Below are 25,163 nucleotides of genomic sequence, written 5' to 3'. Positions count from 1 at the left end.
CTATTTGGCCCAAAAATTTGATTTTTACACATCTTCTTGACTGATACCTTCCCCCCATAAATGAGTTAATTTTGTTTCGATGTTCAACTCTGGTAATGTGCAGCATTAGATGTAGTAAACCATTGCACGAAATTTTGAAGAGTTTGCAGAGGTAAAAGTCCATAGGTCGATTTTAGTTGCCACTAGAAATTTCAAAAAATTACATTCAAACAAATAAAATTCATGAAGTAAGACACTTCGATATTGTTTTTAAATAAAGAAAATATTAAGTACCAGTCAAGATTTGAACTCAGAACCTTTCACTCAGCCGTCAAACACTATAACCATTACGCTAACGCAGCCTATCCTTCAATATGTATCTCCCGGAGGACTTTACAATATCAAGCAAAATACCGACAAACACCATTCGTATGATTATGAATTACTCACGTTTCGTCGAAGTACAATAGGAAATAAACAATTACCGCTGTTCTTTATTGCGAAAAAGCAGTTAGTGAGAACGTACAAACACCTTTCGTTGCTACCGCCTGAATTAGGAGGCTTATTGGTTGTTTGCTTTAATTAATTAACAGAATATGAAGCAATTGGTATGAAGAATGCATTTTCCAAACTTTCTATAAAAGAAAGTCTGCTATCAAGATATTGCGTTTGTTCAATTAATTTATTTATGACTGAACGTTTCTAAAACTGAAGACACTCGTCCGTGCTCTGCACTGCAGTCGAGCTCTGGCAACGTTGTTCTCTGTTCATTGGCTGACTGTGTTTTGTGACGTCAGATGCACAGAATGAACCTAAACTCGGCCGCCATCATGAATGACGCGCACTTTACCACGGTGTTATCTGTGTCTAACCTTTAATAGAGTATGCTCATAGCAGAATGCTCAGCAGGGTGCAAACATGTGAAGCAAGCAGGTAACAATGCCACGGAGGTGCACTCATGCTTCCTACAGGCAATTGAACGAGTCTGAAGGGGTCAAACTGTGCCCATCTCAGTGGTGGGATGGTCATTTTAAAGAGAATTTCGATGTACTGTCAGTTGTGCTATGTTGCTGGTCTCAGTGGTCATGTGAAGATTCTCACACACATAGACGAGGTTCTGGACGTCTGTGCTGCGCAAACACCTGCCAGGATCATTGTATTGCAAGTGCAATAGTGGCAGATCTTACAGCTACCACAGCACGGATAAGAGGGCTTGTGAGCCCAGACATGTCAACAGGAACAGTTGCAAACCAGTTACTAGCAGGGGGACTATGGGCACACACACACCTCTTGTCCGTCTTCCACTCGTGCCTCAGCGTCGACATCCGTAGCTCGATTGGTGCTATCTGAGGTTCCTTTGGGAGGTGGAATGGCTTGCCATGGTCTCCAGTGATGATGCAGGTGATAGTTTTTTTATGCGTATGACATAGACCTGATGTGGACTCGCATGTGGAGTGCATTTGTCCATGACACACTGTACCCAGCCCAAGTCTGGGGGTCGGGGATGCGATAAGCTACAATTCTCGTTCATCTTCGGTGTTTCTGGAGGGGACACTAACCAGCACTTGTTACACGCAGAAAGTTGTTAGACCCATTCTTTTGCTATTCTTGCAACAGTATAATGCTCGCCCACACTCCGCTCGTGAACTTGAGGAGTGTTTATGATAAGTGTGTCATTTACCTGCTGTCCCAAGTTTGTTGTTTCTGGAGAAAGGTATTTTTGTATTGGTGTCTCTTTACAAGTTAGCAATTTTTTGTGATGTTGTGCCTATTTAGGGAATGCTTGTAAAGATTTCTGTTGTGTCAGTTGTTTTTCCTGTAGTGCTTCTATTACTGACATTGGCCTGTATTTTGTTGGAAAGTTTGTTGCCTGATTTTACTTAATACTGATTATTTATTGCTGTTATGTTGATGGTATCTATTTTTTGTGTTAGTGCTGTGGATTTTAAGAATAATGTGCGTGCCCTGTTCATCGTGGACCTAAATGCAGCAGACGTGTATGTTTGGATGGTGTGATGATTCATGTATTGTGATATCAGCATATGATGGTTTCCTGTAAATGTAAAAACTATGTTCTTGTTATTCGTCAACGATTGTGAAGTCTATGAAGTTTATGGATTGGTTTCTTTTATGTTCTGTAGTGAACTTTGTTTTATTATGAAGTGAACTGAATAATGCAAGAAGTTCATAAGTTCATCTTTTGTGCCATCAGTTAGGGGTATAGTGTCATCCACATATCTCCTGTAATAAACAATTTTTTCAGCAAGTTTATTTTTCCCCTCAAAAAAATTATTTTCTAAGTGGTTCTTGAATATGTCAAGAAGGGAATTTGACATTTTGTTACCCATAACTAAGCCTTCTTTATGTTGGTAGATTTTATCATTAAATGAGAAGTATTCGTGGGACAGTACAAGTTCAGATAGATGGAACAACTCTGAAATCCCAGTATGTTTCGTTTTTTGTGTTTGATAATGTTTTATTCTAATAATTACAGTTGTCTGTTTCGTAGGTACTTTTGTGAGTAGGTTAACAGTGTCGAAGAAGGCAAATCTAGCTTCTCTCGGGATTTTTATATCTGTGATGAGGGCTGTTAACACTTGGGTATTTTTGAATTGAAAATGTGGTTTCATAACTATAAAATTCCTTGAGGGTATTATTTAGTAGTTGGGAAAGTTTATACAGGTTTCTGGTATATTCTTGGAGTTAACTATCTGTTAAATTGCAGAGTTAGAGCTGTAGATTTTTTGTTGTTTCCAGAATTTGAGATCGGTGGGGTCTTCAACTTTTTATTTGTTTGTTTACAGGAGGAAGTTGAATGCTAAGAAGACCATGGGCTACTGTAGAAAGTTGTATCTTTTTGAGCACTATTAACATTTTTCAATGTGGTATATGATGTACTGAGAGCACAAGTAGACTAACCCCCGGAGAAGTCAGTATGGAGGAAACAGGCCTAATAATAATGGCTCACAAAGAATGTTTTTCTGTGATGCATTGCAGCCTTTTAACATACATATGATGTAACTAGGGTTCTATTGAACAATATTCTGACATAGATACATTACAAATGTTAATTATATAGCAGAATATTAGCAGTTTTGTTGTGGCTTAGTCCACTTTTGCTCTGAGTAGTTGAACATTATCAATGACAGGTCTGTTAGTACGCTGATTATTCATGCTGTTCTTTACACAAACTCCATCATAGATTGCATGTGACAATAGTATACATTATTATTATACACTGTAAGGATTACATGCAATATTTTACATTGGTTTCTATAATTTTAAGCACTATGTTGCATTTCAAAATCATCCACAGGGAATGTTTTTACAGCAATTGAAGACACTTTTAAATTTTTGTAGAAATCATGATGAAAGGGGGGAAGCAGTTTGATATTGCGATGCATGTGGATGTTCGTTTGGCAACATCAATTTCCTGAAATGGCTCTTGGCTTTGGTTCAAGTATTTATACCATATTTTGAATCCGTTGGATGCTGCAGCCACTGTATGTTCAACCATTGTACTTTACTGTCACCAGAAGACTTTTTCAATTCTTTATATTTCTTTCGGGTTGTTTTGTTGAAAAGAAACATTCCGCGTTCATATTGATTTCCTTTTTTTGGCTCTCACTACCACATCATTCCAGTGTTCAGGAAGGTAAATATTACGAAAATACGTTTTTCATTTCTGAACCAAGCCAAAATCTTGATCACAGGGCAGGTATGATTGTCCACTAACTAAAAATTTATGTTCTGTTTCCTTCACAGAAAACTCTGAGCTGCTTAAAATGTATTGGCACAGTACAACAACTTTTATGTTTCTATTCTGGCCTCCACACTGATCAGAGTACATATTTAGTGTGGTATAGTCAATGCTCACACAGTGGCGCCTGCAGCTGCGTGGCCACGGTCTTTACGTCATACAGCCAATGGCCCCGCTTATGCGAAGCTCTGCACAGCTGTACAGCAAAGGCTCGGGCCTCACACACTGAGTGCCTCCGCACTGTCATGGCAACCTCAGCCGGCGTCCTCCCGAGAGATAGTTACGTGAGGCTGCGCCACCAATCATCACAGGACACGAGAAGCGGACTCGGTTATGGCGGGTATATTCCTCCGCCACTCACCCTATATAGCTGCACACACCGCCACGCCTGGCAGTCTTGTGTCGGGCTACCTACTTGCTATGTCAACGTCGCACTGTGCTACGACTGTTTACCATTCAGTTGCTGCTCTTGATCAAGCACGAAGTTGTGTTAGTATTGTGGAACTGTTGGCAATAAACAGAATTTGTAACTCATGCCAATTGTTATTTGTTGTTTCTCCAATTACGGATACAACATTTAGTTTTTCAGTCATGACAAAATTGCGTATAAAATACAGCAAACAAAAACCAATTTCTTGTGGCCTTCTTGATGCAATGGATTCATTCCACAGAAACATGTATGCATCATCACTGTGCATATTGTGGATGCCAAAGTAATATGTTCACAACTGACATTTATAATAGCAGCTCCAGTTGAGATGACCGGTGTAGGCAAAGTTTTCATCAAATCAAATGTTATCACTGTAACGTTACTATCTTATCTGCGAAGGGGGGGAGGGGGGGCTTTTGGTGAGGCGGCTGCATTTGATTATGATTTATTAGTTGATTATGTTAATCATAAATTAGTCATTTTAAGGGTTTGGGTAGAAAACTGTAGACACTATACTGCATTGAAGTGGAAGGAACAAACGGTTGGTATCTGTTGTTGGTCTCGGAGCAGTCTCACTTCCAATACTAGGTGAGCGAGAGGAACTCATAAAAACTGTACTGCTTTACGAATGCATTGAATCGAGGCATCTTTTAAATATAATTCATGCTTTGAGATTCATCATACAGCAAAATAATACAAACACTTTCATTATATAACCACATACTGACACAGCATACATATTTTATTCTTATGTCTCTACAGCACTGTATTGACAGACACTTAGAAATTACTGTCTTATTTTCTCACCATCGCTCATCACAACGAAACTACTGAACTGGAAGAAAGTGGACACTAGAACAGGAGCAACATTCTCAAAGAATGAAATCAGTGTGAGCCAAAGGAAACTACAGATAAAAACAAAGAAGCAGAAACATTGTTGGTCTATCATATCCTCCACAAAAATGATTCAACATTTACTTGCATCGCCTGTGTTTTAAGACATACTGTACTATGCAATTGCAAATACATGTCTTCTCCTTCATACAGCTGTAGATTTGTAGCAGTGTCTGTTCCTTCGGATATGCATGCATGTCTGAAGAACATTGCGTAGTACACGTAAAACACAGACACCGCAAAATAGTTTTGCATGTCTAGATAGACCGCGACAATAATGAATAAATCTCAACCTGTGAAGGAATCACTGCAACTGTGCAAATGCGGAATGGCGACAAATGGTGACGTTTGAGCAAGTCTGGAAGGCATGCTTAGATGGCCGAAGTGGTTAAGGTGACTGCTTGCGTAAACTAGGAAATCTGGGTTTGAGAACCAGCCCAGCAAAAATTTTCACATGTCGCTAATAAATTGTGCACCTGGAGTATAATAGTATTTGAAATTCCAAGTATATTTCTTGTGATTCAACATTCATTGATCAACACGCCAATTTGATAATAAATATTGAAGTCAAATAAAAGCAAAGAAAAAGTGTTGCCACTAGCAAGATTAAATCAGATCAGGCTTCACGATTAGAAAATACAATGCTTCATCATACAAACAGTGTTGTTAAAAGAGCTGAAATGTTTTATGCAATGAGACTTACCAGTACTCTGAAATCTTCAAAGTCAAAATTTTCTGATCCTTTTTGACAGGTGTGTCAAACTCCTTTAGGAAACTTGTGCAGGCATTTACCATCAAATTCTATGAGCACGAAGCACGCCAGTTGTCAGTGATAACTCCTCAGCAGAATATACTGAAGTGTCTGCCATGTACATAGTAATCTATCTGTTGATGTCAGTTTTGTTTTAATGTCGACTGACAGATGGCAGCACTCATAAATAACACTGACTTGTGTCAACGACATCTGTCTTCAAATGTAGCTACCTATTGTACCAGTGCCATAGAGTGGAACACCCACATGTGTGATCAGTTTCTTCATCTTTCCCTCTACTCCTCCTGATGCAAGATGGTCCCTCTAAGCCTGATTTTTATGAGGGGCACATCACTCTGCAACCCTCCTCCCCCCCCCCCCCCCCCAGCCTTCAACCAATTCCTCTTCCTGACCCTGAACCTACATCTCCGGAAGCTAGAAGTGCTGTGATCTATTTTTATCCATTCCTGCCTGCAGTATAGGCAATTGTACCTCCAAGAGGTAAAGTTTATGTGGCTCTATGAATTTGGTAACCCACTGAACTGAATTTTCCATGTTATATAATTTAATTAAATTTATGTTAAGATGCAGCAGTGTTCCCAGTAACTACAGACTTAATGTTTTCCACAGCAAAACTTGGTCTCATATCATCCTCCGAGTCCGTGAGAAGTTCTGTGAGTGAAAAAGAAGCGAATGACTTTTTCAGTGCAGATGTTAGAGAGTCTATAAAGAGTGAAGATGATGGCTTTGAAGATGAAGATGATTTAGTAAGTACTATCAGTCCTATAGAATTATCAAAACGTTGTTACTGGTTCGTGGCCTACAGCAGTGTTTATGTTTGCATAATATTCATGTAGTTCTGCATCAGTGGACCTCCACAAAACTGCTTCGAATGAACGAAATGGAGCAGGGCTGGGGCTCCAGCTCATCTATGGAAAGACAGTAGTCAAACCTCTGGCCGTCCAGATTTGGGTTTCATGTAATTCCTGTAAATATTTTCAGTGTAAAGCTGGGATGGATCCTGTGAAAGAACATGGCTAATTCCCTCCTCCTCACCCCCTTTCCACCAATCCAAGCGGTTGTCCAGCTCTAATGACCTCCTTTACATGGAGACATTAAACTCTAATCTGACTATTAAGTGTAGCTCAGACAGAACTCATAGAGTTTTATTTATTGGCTGTACCGTTTCGACTTTTCAGACATTATCAGTAGCCCTATAGTACTAGAAACAGTGCACAGTAACATCTTGTCAGCATAACATTAACAAATTAAAAAACTTTTAACTAAACACCATACGTTATAGTGTAGTGTATATTTATCTGAGAAAAGTGTGTTTTTACCTGAAAATCCAGGTGTCCCTCCGCCCCCCACCACCCCACCTGTACACACCCTAGTGAGCACAATAGTGAAAACGTATTTAGTGGTGTTGCACAGTTTAACTGGATTGTGAGTAGTGCCTAAAATTGAAGCCCAACATTCTTATGGGATGTTACCTGTGCTGTCTGCCAGTGCAGTCAGTTGTCTCATAAACTGTACATACTTTCAATTACTCCCAATTTTTATTATACAAACATCAATTAGTGTAAAACCAGTAAAACCTAATTCTTTAAAGAATCAATCTCCCAGGCATAAAACAGCTTCAGACATGTAACTACTTTCCAAATGAATTAATGTGTTAATATTCTATGTTAAGCATGTAAGCACTGCAGAGTTCAAAAATAATTTTGGACCTGTTCTATAGTGTGATGGAAGTTGCTAAGTGCTCTCATTGTGAAACACTGGATGAATGTGGCCTGGGTTATTTGCTTTCCATTTTAAGCAAAAGCTAGTTTTTCCCGCATCTCAGTGTTTCTAAAGACTTCTCCTAAACTATATTTCATACAGTGATACAATTTTGTAAGTATGTGGTCAGAGATACAAGGTGAGTCAGGAGGAAAGGTACGTGCTTGGAAGGGTGATTGTACTCGTGATGCTGAATAAAAAACTTCCTGTGGACTTATGCCTTATTTTGAATGGTTTCCTAGATAGTACAGAAAACAAATAACAATGAATATTAAATGTGTTCTTCAAACATTGTCACTGTTTACAACGTACCACAGTAGTGTAGAGCAAGTTGAGACAAACAGTTTGATTCGGGACACTTGCTGTCTATCTAGTCGGGAAACTACCTCAAATTGGCCTACAAACAGGCTACGTAAGACACAGAGCACGCGCGTCACACAAGTTTTTCAACATTCTCGCATTCTCTTCATACAAACTGTTAGTTCTAGATAAAAAAAAATGAATAGGACCTTTTTATAGCAAATTTAATGTAGTTTAATTTTGTACTGCGACGCATTTTTGCTGGAGGGTGCAGTTTTGGAGTTATTCAAGAAAAACATACACAAGTGGCATTAAATGTGTTCTATCTAGGAAACCATTCGAAATAGGGCATACGTCCATATGAAGTATTTTGTTTAGTATTACAAGTACTGTCGCCCCTCAAAGCATATACCTTTCCTCCTGACTCACTCTGTATATAGATACAGTCTGCAAAATGTGTTGCAAATAGAGTTAAAGAAGTAATAAACTGAAACGCCATGCCTGACACACCATGTTAAGCATAATCTAGTTCTTCAAGCATCTAAACGTCCGTGGCATCATATCTCCTGAACTATATCTCCTACAGTGATAAAATTTATGGGTACTGTCTGCAAAATATCCTGTGAATAGTGTCAGTAGTAAAGAAGTAATAAATTACAACATCATGACTGATGCTGGCATTTTACCATGAGAATAGTGAAAATGTAGTAAGCGCTAAATCTTTTTCCGTTCATCATTTTGTGAAGTGTGTCAGTGAGAAAAAGCCTCCTAAAGGTTTGAAATTATGGCTAAAGTTTGTTAGAAGTCACTAATCACTCTCATACTCAAAAACTGGATGACTATAGTCAGAACTGTATCTCCTAATGAGTGGATTGTGACAGCATTTTAAATTTTTAAATTTGTTTAATAATTATGTGAAATATTGAAAATCAAAAGTTTGTTGCCCTGGAGGCCATTAGAGAGGCAACCATTAACTGGGTCCATGATCCATCTACCAGGTTAGTTGGTTAGTAATGTAGATAATCAAATGAATAAGCATTATTGTAAATACAGTGTGTAGTGAGTATGAAGATTTCCTGTCATAAACACCATGGCTATTGTGTTTAGTTGACCTGTCTGATTTGTTAAAGTGATTTTGAGTTAGTTTGCCTTTTACTGGCAGAATGTAACTTAACAAACAGAAATGGGAATATTGTGTCAACAAGATCTTTGAATTGACACTTCGGTTGTGTTTAGCTTGTTCACTTAGATAGTTGTTATTTTCATAAGATATGACTATTACCTTTTTCTTAATTCTACTGACTTACTTTGTGTAGCTACAAACATTGCAACAAATTGTTCCTCACATCACAGTCTTTGAAATGATCATGCTTCCCCTTGTCTTGTGCGTGGTCACTGTTGTACAAATATATACTGATGAAGTCACAAACATCGAGTGGCTCCACACTGACTTTGGTGATACCGCTTGTAGTGTGCAGCTTTCGGTAGCGGCTGGATCTGACAGGAGCAACTATGGGATCCACACAGCTCAGCGACACTCATCTGCAGCCATCTGCACGGATCCTCCATGTTGCATCCCATATCTCTTTCATCTCGGATGCATATCCTGTGTGTTATGTCTTGATGTCAGTGAAAAGACATAGGTCAAGTAAGAAGGGTGGGGCGCACAGAGAAGTAGGAATCAGATATATTATGGTGTGGTAGGAGGAAAGGAATTGGATAGGAGCAGGAAGTGAAGTACGTGTTGATCAGGGACTGGTTGAGATTGATGAGAAATGTCTTTCCTTTTCACCCTGTCCAGTAAGTCTCTCCTGACCCTAGATTGTGGCCGACCAGCCAAGCGGACTAAGGCTGCAGTCATGGACTGTGCGGCTGGTCCCGGCGGAGGTTCGAGTCCTCCCTCGGGCATGGGTGTGTGTGTTTGTCCTTAGGACAATTTAGGTTAAGTAGTGTGTAAGCTTAGGGACTGATGATCTTGGTAGATTTCACACACATTTTTTTTTTTTTTTTGTGGGTGACATTTCCATAACCCTACCATTTTTTAACCTCATTAGTCCTTTCCCTTATTCTTCTTCCTTTCCCTTTAAATTTCTGCCAGGAAAAGGAGCCACCTGCCACTGGTTTAGAGAGTATATTTTGTAACTATCAAAACATGTATTGTCAAACATTGATTATTTTCTAATGTATTTGACATTTGAAGTTTGTACCTCATTGAGTCTCTTATTGCCTTACATCTCTCAAAGTGTCTGGTGAAAAGCACTTTGTGAATTTACATTACACTGCTAAGAATACAAACTCTCTAATTTTTGTGTTATTTGGAGATCATATTATGGATTACAGTAATCACAGAAAGAATGTTCCAATAAGGCTTTTTAGAGGAGGGAAAAATAATACTTTGAGTGCTCGTCACACATGAGGATTCAATTAAAATGCACATACTTAAAATTATTTATTGTTTAAAAACTATGTACAATATCAAAAATCATTTTCTGTGTCTTTGTTTTGTTTTGGGAAAAAGTTACTAGAAGTAGATTGTGAAAAGAAATGGCAACTGGTATGTCAAGTGTTCCATTAATATATACTGTAAATCACAGAAACAAAGATCTGAAAGATTATTCTCACGTCATACAAATGTTGTCATACATATCCACAGTATAAAAGATTTCTACAATGAAATAGCTTTTTACCAGTTGTGTTGCTAGCTGAAACTGCATTTCATGCTTCATTTTTGTCACTTTGTGGTGCGTGCTTATCACTGAAAGAATAAAAGGATGAATAATCGACAGAACATATTTCAAAATCAGGTCCACTATCTACAAAACCATATAACATGTGCCTGCCAAAATTTTAGAATAACTATCAAAATTGAATACATTCAAATTAAACATCTCATGTGGAAATGCCACAGTACTTTCCAGAAGTAAGACAACAGACCTTTTAGGTCCAACTATTGATTTGTTGCATGGACAGCTGTGAATGATCTCTCAGCTGTTATTTGTAGTATACCATTAATGAGATTTTAAAATATTTGTCCTCATGTAAGCCAAAAAAGGAGCGGGGGGGGGGGGGGGGGGAGAATGGCATCACAGTCAAATTGTGTCTGCCACCACACACGTGGCAGTCTTTTCAATTTTGACACTGGTCATACATTAATAAGCAAAGCCATACCATTGTGTTATTGATGTCACGTGTTTCTTAAAATCACACTATATCTCTGCCCTTTTTTTTTGTTGCAGCTCATGGCATTGTGAAGAGTGCCTAGAGCACCATAGCCAAGATAAGAAGAAAGACAGAGAATTTTTTCTTCGTGATGAAAATAAGATAATTCTTATGTCTGCGTTACCAGTTGTTCCTAATCACCAAATGCAGCTGTATATTTTGAAGGTGTAAAACTGTGCAAATAAAACTAATTTTTTTTTTAATTTCTATTTTTCTTTCACAATTTTTTATTGGTTGTCATTTAAGGATTGTGTTCTCGAAAGCTCCACTTCAATAATGTCTTAATATTATCGTTTAACAAGGTAGTCTGCAAATAGTGAAAGATGTTGCATGTATGAATAGTGCAAAAGAAAAGAAAATCTTGAATGGAACGAAGCAGCTATTAAAGAGGGGGTGAGAATTTCAAGCTAAGAATGATGGTAACATGATAAATCTTAAATTAAATAGAACTATTCGTGAATGTCTTTGAGAGGATCTGAGCAGATACAACAACAGTGCGGTAAGATAAACTATCAAAAATGTAAAGGATATTAAGAAAACCAAAGAATAACTTTATCACATGTCATCAGTTAATACAACAAATGGCATATTAAGAAACAACAAAGGGAAAATATTCCAAGAAATCTTTAAGTCCCTGTATAGCGTGAGGGATAAAAGAAACATAAATAGATAACAATGGAAATAATGGCATTCTGGAAGTAATGCCAGAGTAGTTCTGTAAAACCATTCGAAATCTAAAAAATATGGATGATGACTATCCCCTGATTTCCCATAGCTAAAAACTAGCAACATCTGAGCTATGACACTTGTTACTAGTGCTCTTTGATGTATTAAGCCAAGTTCATTCCAGATCTTCATCATCTGTCTGTCTCCACCTGGTCCAGCCTTCATTCTTTTTAGCTATCTGTCTCTTGGCTTTTTTCCTTCCCATCATCCCGTGTTTCTTTCTGGGAATCCTCTTCTCCTCTGTTTGCTTAACATGCCAATACCATCTGAGCGCTAATTTCTCTGTCCTGTACTCTAATGGTTCCTTTTTCACTAATTCCCTGATCCTCTCATTCCTTAACCACTCCAATGCTATTTCTGAAGCTCGTCCCAGAAATTGAATGCAAAATTGTTGGCTATGAAATGCATGCACAAAATCCCTGGTTCTCTCATGTGTAATGTGTCTGTACTAGTGCTGCAATGATATTTTCAATCTGCAGAATGGTGAGGTCATGTGACTTGAGAGGCAAGTTATGTTAAGGACAAAAATACAGTTCTGCACATCTGAATGCTCACTCCTGAGACAAATCCACTTTGTGGCTACTTTTAAAACTTCAACGGTGGAAAAGCTTTCCATCATCAGTCCCCAAAAGCAATATTTTAATAAACCCCTGAAATGATTTAAATAATACTGATTAAGCCTGAATCAAGTTCTAATATTCAAAGGAAATCTAATTCTCTGCACTGTATGAGTTTTCACGATTAATCTGCAGTTGACAGTTTGTTTGGAATCACTACAAAATAACTATGTAAATATATTAAAAACAAAGATTCCAAGACTTACCAAGCGGGAAAGCGCCGGTAGACAGGCACACGGTAGACAGGCACAATAAAATAACACACAAACACACACACAAAATTACGAACTGGATATGTGTGTGTGTGTGTGTGTGTGTGTGTGTGTGTGTGTGTGCGCGCGCGTGCGAGTATATACCTATCCTTTTTTCCCCCTAAGGTAAGTCTTTCCGCTCCCGGGATTGGAATGACTCCTTACCCTCTCCCTTAAAACCCACATCCTTTCATCTTTTCTATTCCTTCCCTCTTTGCTGACGAAGCAACCGCAGGTTGCGAAAGCTCGTAAGTTTGTGTGTGTGTTTGTGTGTTATTTTATTGTGCCTGTCTACCTGTGCTTTCCTGCTTGATAAGTCTTGGAATCTTTGTTTTTAATATATTTTTCCCATGTGGAAGTTTCTTTCTATTTTATTTAACTATATAAATAGGCAGTTTTGTGAAAAAAAATTGCTTCTTTCAAAATGGAATGATACCTTACAACATCAGCAGGGAAAGCTCAGTGCCAACAGTGTTATGAACAAAAAAACACAGATGGGCCAAACTGTCAATCTGTGATAGCTTTTTTTTTATGGCTGCTAATAATTGGCTGTGATGTGATTGAGCAAAGAGACTAAGCAGTCACGGTGTTTAATTAGTTTTCTAGGCTGTGTACTGTATTTGTATTATAATTTACATGTAACAATAAAGAAAAATGTTAGTTTTAGCAGCTAACACATTAAAGATCCATAAAAAGTATGGCTCTTTTGTATAATTTCTTAAAATATATTGGCACAAAAGTACTTTGTTAATGTTACTGAGTTCATCAGGTAGTTCAGTATAGATTGTCAAGACATGAGACATCAAACAGTTCATTTATAATTTTCGAGATGCGAGTTGAGTTAGCATGTAATTTTTGAGTTGTGTGGTACTGCATATTTCTTGTCTTGATGGGACTTCAGTAGCAGATTTGTAGATTAGCGATATTTGTTTGAAGAACAGTCTTATTTTTTGTGTTTCCAAGATGTACTATTTTTTATGTTTCAAAGATGTATGGGTCAATTTAAAATGATTCACATAACAAATCATTGCAGTTATAGTTTCCTTATTTTTAATTAAAAATTTGGATAATTACTGAGGCCATAATGAATTGAATTGTTGGAAAAACTTTATGGCAGGACTTTATTAAAAGTTCTGTAGGATTTCAGTCTAGATGGTATGGTAGCAGTAGGAAGAGAACCATTTTCTTATAAATTTTCGTCAGTGGAATAAAGAGGAAGAGATGGTGCTCCTAAATAATGCCAAAATTTCATCTTTTTTTGTCTCTCTGTATTTTGAATTATTTTAGCCCTAAACTTTCCAGTCACTGTGAAAGAGGAGCTCTGCATTCACAACAATGAAGCATAGCCTGCCACTGTTGTGTGACTGTACTCTTTGCACACTGTGTCTTTGTAACATTTGTTCACAGTGTTCATCTAAATAAAACTGGCTATGTTAATTATAATACTTCACTTCTTTGCAAAAAATCTCATGTAGTATACCCTTTTTTGCAAGTATCCATGCACAGTGGCTCTTTCTTTTTGGCACTTATGAAAATCAGAGTTTCTGTACTAGTCTGGAAGTCTAGTCTGCAACCAAATCTGCCATGTTATTGCGAAAATGGTAGTGCCTTGTATTTTTCATACCATCAATAAAGTTGCTGTTTAATAACACATTTACCTGTATCATCAATGAAATATTTATTGTGTGCATTCTGTTTAATCTGTAATTTCCACACCATTGACTGACTTAACTTCCACATGTCAACATGTGCTCCTACTTTCTGACAGCTCCTCTGCTGGCGGTACTAAAACTATCACATTCTCATCATCAGTAAAATTAGTAACAGTAACAGAAAATTGTTGCAACTTGCTACAAAGGTATTTTCCGCGATCAATTTTTGTGGTTGCAATGTGAGGTTACAGTGCAAGCCAATTTGAGCCGGAATGTGACTGTTCTAGTCAGGTGAGCAAGTTAGTTCCCACTAGGCTGGGTAACCAGTTTGCCTTGCCAAATAATACATCCCTTTAGCAAATTTTTCTAGAAATTGCGGTTCAGAGAAATACAGCATCGAAAAAGCATTTGACAAATAATTTGAGAAGTATGTGTGTCATTTAATTGATATTAACATCAAACTGTCACAACCTTGACAACATCGGAATCTACACATTATGTAATCTATGCACACATTCAACATTATCAGTATTTCAGTCACAGTAGCATGCTTGTGTGTGTGTGTGTGTGTGTGTGTGTGTGTGTGTGTGTGTGTGTGTGTGTGGTAAATGTGAGGACAATGCTGTTTCTTTCAGTTCCAGTCTGTATTGGGAAGTCAGTTGTTCTGTTATTTTTTCTGTATTGATTGAGGCAGTTCTTGCTTTGCTGGAAATCCAGGATGGAGGAATGACAATATTATGAAATGGATAGATTGCTGCTCACCATACACTGGAGATGTTGAGTCACAGACGGGCATAACAAAAAGGCTACTAAAAAAGTAAGCTTTTGACCATAAGGCCTTCTTCTGAATTAGACAATATACACAAACACAAACTCGAAGGCCAGAGAGAGTGGCCATATACATGTGAGTTACGTTTGCAAGAATGTATGTACTTGTGTTGTCTAATTCAGAAGGTCTTGTTTATCGATCTTTTTGTTGAGCCTGCCTGCAACTCAACATATCCACTACATGGTGAGTAGTACTCTATCCTTTTCATAATTGTGCCTCTGCGCTACACATCTCTTATTTTGCCTGTCTTAGTTGTGGATTGTTGACACGTCAGATCTCTGTCGACAGCAAATGTAATCAATCTGCAAATGGGTGCCTTTCCACAAGCAGCCAAAGTGTAAACACTCCAAAGTAGTGAGAAAATAGAAAGTATCCTGTGCTACACATATCTTGTAATTTTCCAGAATTCCTCGTCATCTACAGACTCTTGGGTTTCCTGCTACTTTATTCTCTGAACTTTTGCTCCCTACCCACCCCTTGGATTTGTGAACTATTGGACTGACTTGCAACTTATTAATTTTCTTTATTTAAATGAAGAGAAAGACGTTTTATCTTTATTAGATGGAAACAGATACACTGATGAGCCAAAACGTTATGACCACTGTCCACTGCAAGATTGAATGCCTCCTGGTGGGTTTTGCAGGCACTTGACACTGTAAGGAAAGAGCTGAACAACCAGTTATTATAGGAAAGATATGGGCCATTGATTTTGAAATTCACTGACACAAACAGCATAAGGGCACACTGTTGTGGCGTTGCAACTGGAAATAAGAATCTCTGAAATGGTGAAGCCGGTCGACTGTTGGCGAACTACTGTCATGAGCACCTATGGAAAATGGTTGAAGGGTGGTGAGATATCAAGTAAGTTGTATGGCACTGGACGACCATGTCTCTCAAAATGAGAAGCTGGAGGATGCCCCACTGTGTAAACCAGGATATGCAACAATCTGTAGCAGATCAGATGACAGAGTACAGTGTTGGAGCAAGAACAAGTCTTTAAGAGCGCACTGTTCAAAGGTCATTGCTAAACACAGAGCTCCTCATCACACAATCTGTACATGTTACTGTGTTGACCAAACCTCATCTGTTATTACTGCAATGGGTACAGCACAACTGGGTTATCATTGTGGCTCAATAGAAGTGTGTCGCCTGTCGAATGAATCACATTAATTGTTACATCAGGTCAATAGTTGGGTCTTACACACCGTCACCCAGACAAATGGCTGCACAAAACGTGCACCGCACAACGGATGCAGGCTGGTGAGGGCAGAATTATGCTATGGGGAACATAGAGTTGGAATTTCATTGGATCTGTGATTGTTATTGGAGGTATCATAACAGCCGTGAGCTATGTGAACATTATTGTGGACCACCTGCAGTGCTTCATGCTGGAAGTCTTCCCCTATGGCAATGACATCTTTCAGCGGGATAACTGTCCATGTTGCAAGGTCAGAATTGTGCTGCAGTGGTTTGAGGGGCATTATAATGAACTCACACTGATGTCTTGGCCAGCAAATGTGCCTGATCTGTACACTTTGGAACACATATTGGGCACCAGCTGAGTGCCTCTAAAACCACCAACCATAATTTGCAGGAATTGACCTGTGTGTACAAATCGCGTGCCACATACTTCTAGAACTCTGTCAAGGGCTTGTAGAATCCATGCCAAGCAGGATCTCTCTTACACAGTATTTGAAAATTGGAACAACATGCTATTACGCAGGTAGTCATTACATTTCGGCTCATAAACGTACATAAATACAAGAATAAACAGTAACAGTCTAAATGGGAATTTCTTTTCTTTCTGTTAGTGGTGAGCAGTTTTATTTATCATAACCATCATATGACCTCAATTAATTTATGAGATCACAAGAACAACTGAAGCCCAGGGCTACTGTGTGCTGCCAAAAGGTAGCTGTTCTTCACCCTAATAACTGATACTGATATGATGTCTGTTGACAGGTGACAGATGCAGCTGCCCATGCCTCATAAAACTAATGCAGGAAATATGGACATTACACTGGAAGGGGGGTTTCAACGAGGCAGTGCAAGGCGACAAGTTGCCTCGAATCACACAATAGATGTCGCAAAGTTTTAGGCTGCATCATTAGTGAGCAACATTGAGTGACATGTGGATGTGTGTGTTTCCAGGACTTAGCTCTCGGGACATTAAATCGAGACTGATGGCTAGAAACAGTGCGTACTTTGAGCCATGTCTTCAGTGCACAGGTGCAAACTGGTTGGGTATCTTAGGGTGAGTGCAGAGGGACATCTTTTATCATGCAACTCTTTTGTCTCTCCCTCGAAGTCTGTAAAATTGTATATAGGAGCAAACAGGGAGTCACACTGCAGTGACATAACTTTTCAGTTGCTCTGGCAGTAACAGGAGGGGGACAAGCCATTCTTCCCTGACATACTTTAGCATTTAATATTATGTTCCTACATAGATGACATATCAGTTTCAGTCTGGCTCTCCCCCCCCCCCCCCCCCTTTTCCTTTTTTTTTTTAATTGGTGATTGCAGGTCCCAGAATTGTCCTGAACTTGTCAAATGATGTTATGCTCTTGGAGAAATAACAGAAGGATATTACCTTACTTGTGGAGAATGCTACATTGTGCATCGTTCATTATGATTAGCATGAAATTTTTTTTCAATTATAGGGAAGCCTCCTCTTGGCTTATACAAGAGATCCTACTTCCTTGCATTTCATTCACCTATGGAGGAACACTTGTTCCATGAAACTTCCTGGCAGATTAAAACTGTGTGCTAGACCAAGACTCGAACTCGGGACCTTTGTCTTTCATGGACAAGTGCTACCCAAGCACGACTCACACCCTGTCCTCATAGCTTCAATTCTGCCAGTACCTCATCTCACTTGTTCCATCTTCCTGATGTTCACCAATGTAACAATTTTAATTAACTCTTCATTCAAAGTTGTGCAAGTTATTTTCTTTTTTTGTGTAAGTGGTAGTCTGTCTTGCTCATTAGCTACTGAAATTGTCACGGCATCGAGTGGTATGTGAGCAACAATTTTACTAGCAATTTCTTCTCTCTTCTGCTACAGGAGGCACGAATCACCCAAATCACTTCTATGACTCGGTCTGTACAGTGAAAGGAAGAGCCTGTCCATGAATACCTTGACTCTGATCCCAGCTTTCCTGTGTTTTCATGTGGATTTATCAGTGGATTTTGATGCATAAGTGCCAGTTCAGTGACACTAGTAACAGTAAATATTGGTTCCGTTAGTACGATTTGCAGCACCCCTGAATCTAATGAATGAAACATTACCCTCCATTTCAATTTCTTCTCACTATGAAGTGAAGTCACTGAACGACTGAAGCTGTATTTCCCGATACACTAGTTGAACATTGTGAATACATTTAAAATGCTCAAGAATGTCCACTTTCTTCGAATTTCAGATGTCAAGAAAATTGCAGTTAACAGCAGTGTTATGGTCACGAGATGAATGTCTCGCATGCCCCCAAAGAAATAACTATGGGTGAGTAATGTGTACAGTGGCTGGGAGTGAGAAATGAATAAATAGTGTAGCAATAGGCTTTGCCTTATTAAATAACTTCTTTTTAAAATAGTATTGCACACTAGGCATAACCCGAATAAAGTAGCTGTGTTTTAAACCTACTGGTCTTGTATTCAGGGAGGCGGCGGCTTTAATTTTCATCCAGGCATCCGTAATTAAGTTTTCCATGGTTTCCCTAAATTTCTTCAGGTAAATGGTTTCTTTGATAATGTCATGTGTGACTATCTGTTCCATCCTTGTCGAACTAAACCTACAAATATGTAAATACATATATGTATGAATTATGTCATTTCTGTTGTTCTTAAATTGTAATACCAAAACGTGACCAATATCGTTATAAATGTGATCTACGGATGAATACTGCTACTGCCACTGCTACTTAATTCTTTTTCACCTAGACTGCATAGGCGATCACCTTCTCCTTTGTTATTTATTTCCTTTACCAAAACTACTACTTCTTTCAAAGAGTGTGCTTTTTAACATGTCTCTCTAAACTTACTTACAGTTGATATTTGTGCTGATATACTTCCATGAATTAGCACCTATGCACATATAGATGATACAGTGCACCACAAGCACTTAAGATGGAAGCAAGTTTGTGCATGACCACTGCTTGAGTGGCATGAGACGTACACATCCCTAAGTGCTAATGTAAAGTAAAGAGCAGCTTCACCCTCCCCCAGGTTTTCTTGGGAGTGCTCAGCTGAACAGCATTTGGTGGTGCATGCAGATCCTCAGGCAGTGAAGAGAAGTTCAACACAGCATAGTAGGAATGCAATGTGAACACACTGCCAGCACCTTGCGTACTACAACGTCGACTAATAAGTATTGTCACTATGCAAATGTAACTGTCACTACTCATTCGTCATCTCTCAGTGTAAGTGCTGCAGATGGCATAAAATTTTACATGTTAATACACCCACAATTTTGAAGTGTTGGACCTACCATGAGCTGCTCGATTGCATCTAGAGATGCAATTTTAGTGAATATTAAGAAACTCTGACTAACAGTGATGGACAGGATGCAGATGCTTGACAACAATTGAAGTGTGCTAGGATGGCACAAGAAACGTGAAACTTTGTGAAATGGATGCAAAAGTGTAAGAAACAGATAACTGGTAGAGTTTAATAAAGTTCTCTGAAACACCAAACAATGAGTGATTGCTGCATAATTTCTTAAGTTTTATTAACACAGTCAAACTGTTTGATCTGTCTGGCACATAAATTCACGAGAATGTGGGTTTCTGTGCACCAAATGACACATGTATTTTGGTAGCATTGCCACTCAGCAATAGCACATGAGTTCTGCAGTAGAACCCCTCTAACCCATCACCTTCAGGGCCGGGACCGTGGCCAGAACGAAAAAATGGTAGGATTATTCAAAAAATGTAATATTTATTGCAAAAAGTATAAAAAGACATTTCGTACAACAAATTAAACGATTTAAGAACTAAAAGACGTCTACAGTATTATCAAAAGATGTTTTTTACACAGTGTTAAACAAAATATTAACTAAAAAGCGTCTATATGTATTGGTTTTAAAAGGAAAAACGACAAACAAATTACAGTACTCTACTGAACTTAATAACGTATAACGATATATACTGTGAACTAAAAAAATGTTTATAGCACAGTATATAAAAAAGAATTTTTTACAAAGAAATAAACTACTGTATGTATAAACTAAGAAATGATTATACTCTATGCATTGTTTTTACAGTAAAAACGAGAACAAATTACTTGGAAAAAAAGTCAGTGCTACATTTTTGTTTAGCAGATGTTATTGTAGATTTAGCTGAAGTGTCCATTTTTTTTATCGACAAAACCTCCATTGGAGTTGAAGTTGGATTCTGCTCGATGTATTGAAGGGCGATGTCAAAAGCGTTTTTTTGCATCGTTGTGTGAAATCCGGGTGGGGGTTCGTCTTCGCCGTCCGAGTCCTCACTCACAGTTTCCTGGCTAACAGCGGCAACAATCTGGTCGTCATTGAGCTCTTCAAAAGTGTCACAGCCTTTGTCACACTCGTTGATCCACTCTTCAACTTCATTGGCAGGGACGCTCGGCTCCAGAGTTTGTAGATCTTTAACGATCTTTCATTTTCAGTCATAACTTGTGGCCAAAGCTTACGCCACGATTTCCGCAGTGTGTCAGGTTTCAGTTCGTACAATGCTGCAGCGATTGCGTAGATAGCAACTTTGATGTTCAGGGATTTCATTGCCTCAAATCAGTTATGACCTCCTTCAGATTTTTCCAAGATTGAGCTGATATACTTTCTGCGATATCGCCTTTTTAACCATTCGATAACGCCCTGATCCATTGGTTGGATGAGTGAGGCCACATTAGGAGGCAGAAAGAGAGCTTTTATGTCCGCTTTCGCCAAATCCTCCTCAGATGGATGTGATGGTGCGTTATCCAACAGCAGTAGAGCACGAACAGGCAGATTTTTTGCTGACAAATGTCTTTTTCGACAAATGGCACAAACTCGTCGAAAATCCAGGATTTAAAAAGGTTGCAGTCCATCCAAGCAGATTTTTGATTGCGGTAATAAACCGGCAAGGAAGATAAGTTTATACACTCCTGGAAATTGAAATAAGAACACCGTGAATTCATTGTCCCAGGAAGGGGAAACTTTATTGACACATTCCTGGGGTCACATACATCACATGATCACACTGACAGAACCACAGGCACATAGACACAGGCAACAGAGCATCCACAATGTCGGCACTAGTACAGTGTATATCCACCTTTCGCAGCAATGCAGGCTGCTATTCTCCCATGGAGACGATCGTAGAGATGCTGGATGTAGTCCTGTGGAACGGCTTGCCATGCCATTTCCACCTGGCGCCTCAGTTGGACCAGCGTTCGTGCTGGAGGTGCAGACCGCGTGAGACGACGCTTCATCCAGTCTCAAACATGCTCAATGGGGGACAGATCCGGAGATCTTGCTGGCCAGGATAGTTGACTTACACCTTCTAGAGCACGTTGGGTGGCACGGGATACATGCGGACGTGCATTGTCCTGTTGGAACAGCAAGTTCCCTTGCCGGTCTAGGAATGGTAGAACGATGGGTTCGATGACGGTTTGGATGTACCGTGCACTATTCAGTGTCCCCTCGACGATCACCAGAGGTGTACGGCCAGTGTAGGAGATCGCTCCCCACCCTATGATGCCGGGTGTTGGCCCTGTGTGCCTCGGTCGTATGCAGTCCTGATTGTGACGCTCACCTGCACGGCGCCAAACACGCATACGACCATCATTGGCACCAAGGCAGAAGCGACTCTCATCGCTGAAGACGACACGTCTCCATTCGTCCCTCCATTCACGCCTGTCGCGACACCACTGGAGGCGGGCTGCACGATGTTGGGGCGTGAGCGGAAGACGGCCTAACGGTGTGCGGGACCGTAGCCCAGCTTCATGGAGACGGTTGCGAATGGTCCTCGCCGATACCCCAGGAGCAACAGTGTCCCTAATTTGCTGGGAAGTGGCGGTGCGGTCCCCTACGGCACTGCGTAGGATCCTACGGTCTTGGCGTGCATCCGTGCGTCGCTGCGGTCCGGTCCCAGGTCGACGGACACGTGCACCTTCCGCCGACCACTGGCGACAACATCGATGTACTGTGGAGACCTCACGCCCCATGTGTTGAGCAATTCGGCGGTACGTCCACCCGGCCTCCCGCAAGCCCACTATACGCCCTCGCTCAAAGTCCGTCAACTGCACATACGGTTCACGTCCACACTGTTGCGGAATGCTACCAGTGTTTAAGACTGCGATGGAGCTCCGTATGCCACGGCGGCGGTGCACAATTGCTGCGCAGCTAGCGCCATTCGACGGCCAACACCGCGGTTCCTGGTGTGTCCGCTGTGCCGTGCGTGTGATCATTGCTTGTACAGCCCTCTCGCAGTGTCTGGAGCAAGTATGGTGGGTCTGACACACCGGTGTCAAAGTGTTCTTTTTTCCATTTCCAGGAGTGTTAAAAAACAGACAACTGTACACACAATGAATCTACAGTAATAACTACTGTAGAGGACAGAAATAAAGCAAAAAATGACGTTTTTAAATCCCAACAAAGGATAAAACTGCACAATAACATACAGTATAACAACATGCACAGCGATAGACACCGTAACAATGGCCCGACAGGTGTCCAGTCAGTGACAAGTCGCCACAGGCCTGCGAGCCTGCATGGTCGGACTAACCGGAGTGACTTACCATCCAAGGTCGGATTAGAGGGGTTCTATTGTAAAACTTTCTAAGTGGGATGCTAACAGTAAAAGGCAGCCGGCCGGTGTGGCCGTGCGGTTCTAGGCGCTTCGGTCTGGAACTGCGTGAGCGCTACGGTCGCAGGTTCGAATCCTGCCTCGGGCATGGATGTGTGTGATGTCCTTAGGTTAGTTAGGTTTAAGTAGTTCTAAGTTCTAGGGGACTGATGACCACAGATGTTAAGTCCCATAGTGCTCAGAGCCATTTGAACCATTTTTAGTAAAAGGCAGCCTGGGTGGCTGACTAGTGGGATAAGGATGTCATGTAGAACAAAGCAGAAATTATATCAAAATGTTAGAAGTGTCACAATCAAGCTACTGAAGCCCATTACAAACAGTTCTGTAAGGTGGTTAAAAATATTATTAGGAAGGAAAAGAGTATATGGTGTGCAAAGAGAACAAATAATTCACAGGATAAAATTAAAACCATATGGTCAGTTGTGAAGGAAGAGACTAGTGAGCAGCACAAGGTTGATGATATAAAGTCAGTTCGTAGTAAAAATATTTCTGTTCCTGATAAATCAGATATATGTACAGTATTTAACAATCATTTTCTAAGCATTGCTGATGAATTAAATAAAAATTTAGTTTCTACAGCGAATCTTACAATTCTCTTGGCAAACGCTTTTCCAAGATTGATGTCTGAAATACCTAACTATGATACACAGAAAAAGGAGATTGAGTCAATAATTAAATCACTAAAGACTAAGGACTCTTCATGGATATGTTGGAGTGCCTAGCAAAATATTAAAGTACTCTGCTGCACATGTTAGCCCTATACTTAGCCATATTTGTAATTTTTCTTTAAGAATGGTCAGTTTCCTGAACGATTGAAGTACTCAGTAGTAAAGCCGCTTTATAAAAATGAAGAAATGGATAATGTAGACAATTTTAGACCTATTTCTATGCCATCAGTGTTTGCTAAAGTTATTGAAAAGGCTATGTACATAAGGATAATTGATCATTTTATGTCACACAATTTGCTATCAAATGAACAGTTCGGCGTTTTAAAAGTTGTTTAACGACTGAAAATGCCATATTCTCTTTTCTCTGTGAGGTATGGATGGGTTAAACAAAGATTTCGAACGATACATATATTTTTTTTTTATTTAACCAAGGCATTTGATTCTGTTGATCACAAAATATTGCTCCTGAAGTTGGACCATTACGGAATACAGGCAGTAACTCACAATTGGTCCACCTCTTACTTTATCAACAGACATCAAAAGTTAATTATTCACAGTGTTGAAAATGGCTGTGATGTGAAGTCTGAGTGGGGTATGGTCAAGTGGGGGGCGCCCCAGGGATCAGTGCTGGGGCCACCTCTGTTCCTTGTTTATATAAATGATATGCCCTCTAGTATTAAGGGTAACTCTAAAATATTTCTGTTTGCTGATGACACTAGATTGGTAGAAAAGGATGTTGTGTGCCCAGTTTCAAGTAGTGCAGTTCATGACTTAAGTTCATGGCTTGTAGAAAATAAACTAACACTAAATCACAGTAAGACTCTGTTTTTACAGTTTCTAAGACACAATTCAACAAAACCTGATGTTTTAATTTTACAGGATGGGCATATGTTTAGTGAAACTGAACAGTTCAAATTTCTAGGTGTTCAGATAGTAAATTGTCGTTGAAAACAGACGTTCAGGATGTTGTTAAAAGACTTAATGCTGCCATTTTTACTATTAGATCGGTATATGAAGTGAGTAGTCGTTTAATGTGAAAATTAGTTTACTTTGCTTATTTTCATTCATTTACGTTGTATGGTATTATATTTTAGAGTAACTCTTCCCCTTTCTAAAAGGATATTTTTGGCTCAGAAACGAGCGGTTTGGGCAATAAAGTGGTGTAAGTTCACAAACCTCTTGTCGACCCCTGCCCACGAGTCTGGGTATTTTGACATTGGCCTCTCAATATATGTATTCCTTACTGGCATTTCTCGTTAACAATATTAGTTTATTCCCATGAATAAGCAGCTTTCATTCAGTTAATACTCGGAAGAAATCAAACCTATATTTGGATCGGTCTTCCTTAACTCTTCTGCAGAACGGTGTGCAGTATACTGCTGCATCCATTTCCAATAAGCTACCACTAGAATTCAAAAATCTTAGCTGTGATGTACGCTCTTTCAAATTGTAACTGAAGAGTTTCATCACGGGTCACTCCTACTATTC

At 39.5% G+C, this 25,163-nt stretch overlaps 1 protein-coding gene across 1 annotated transcript in view; it reads left to right on the top strand.

The window, feature by feature from the left end:
* Positions 1 to 11,318, top strand: part of LOC126312749 (X-ray repair cross-complementing protein 5-like) — a gene marked incomplete at its 5' end in the record, with an annotated part of 106,372 nt that extends 95,054 nt beyond the window's left edge. The window contains 2 exons of the mRNA XM_049992246.1: positions 6,445 to 6,581; positions 11,133 to 11,318. Coding sequence (XP_049848203.1) covers positions 6,445 to 6,581; positions 11,133 to 11,147 — 152 coding nt within the window. The remainder of the gene's footprint in view (positions 1 to 6,444; positions 6,582 to 11,132) is intronic.
* Positions 11,319 to 25,163: the final 13,845 nt, after the last annotated feature.

The sequence above is a fragment of the Schistocerca gregaria genome, unplaced genomic scaffold (assembly GCF_023897955.1).
Source record: "Schistocerca gregaria isolate iqSchGreg1 unplaced genomic scaffold, iqSchGreg1.2 ptg000449l, whole genome shotgun sequence".
In the NCBI taxonomy this organism is placed as follows: domain Eukaryota; kingdom Metazoa; phylum Arthropoda; class Insecta; order Orthoptera; family Acrididae; genus Schistocerca; species Schistocerca gregaria.
This window is presented reverse-complemented; position numbering and strand designations above follow the sequence as displayed.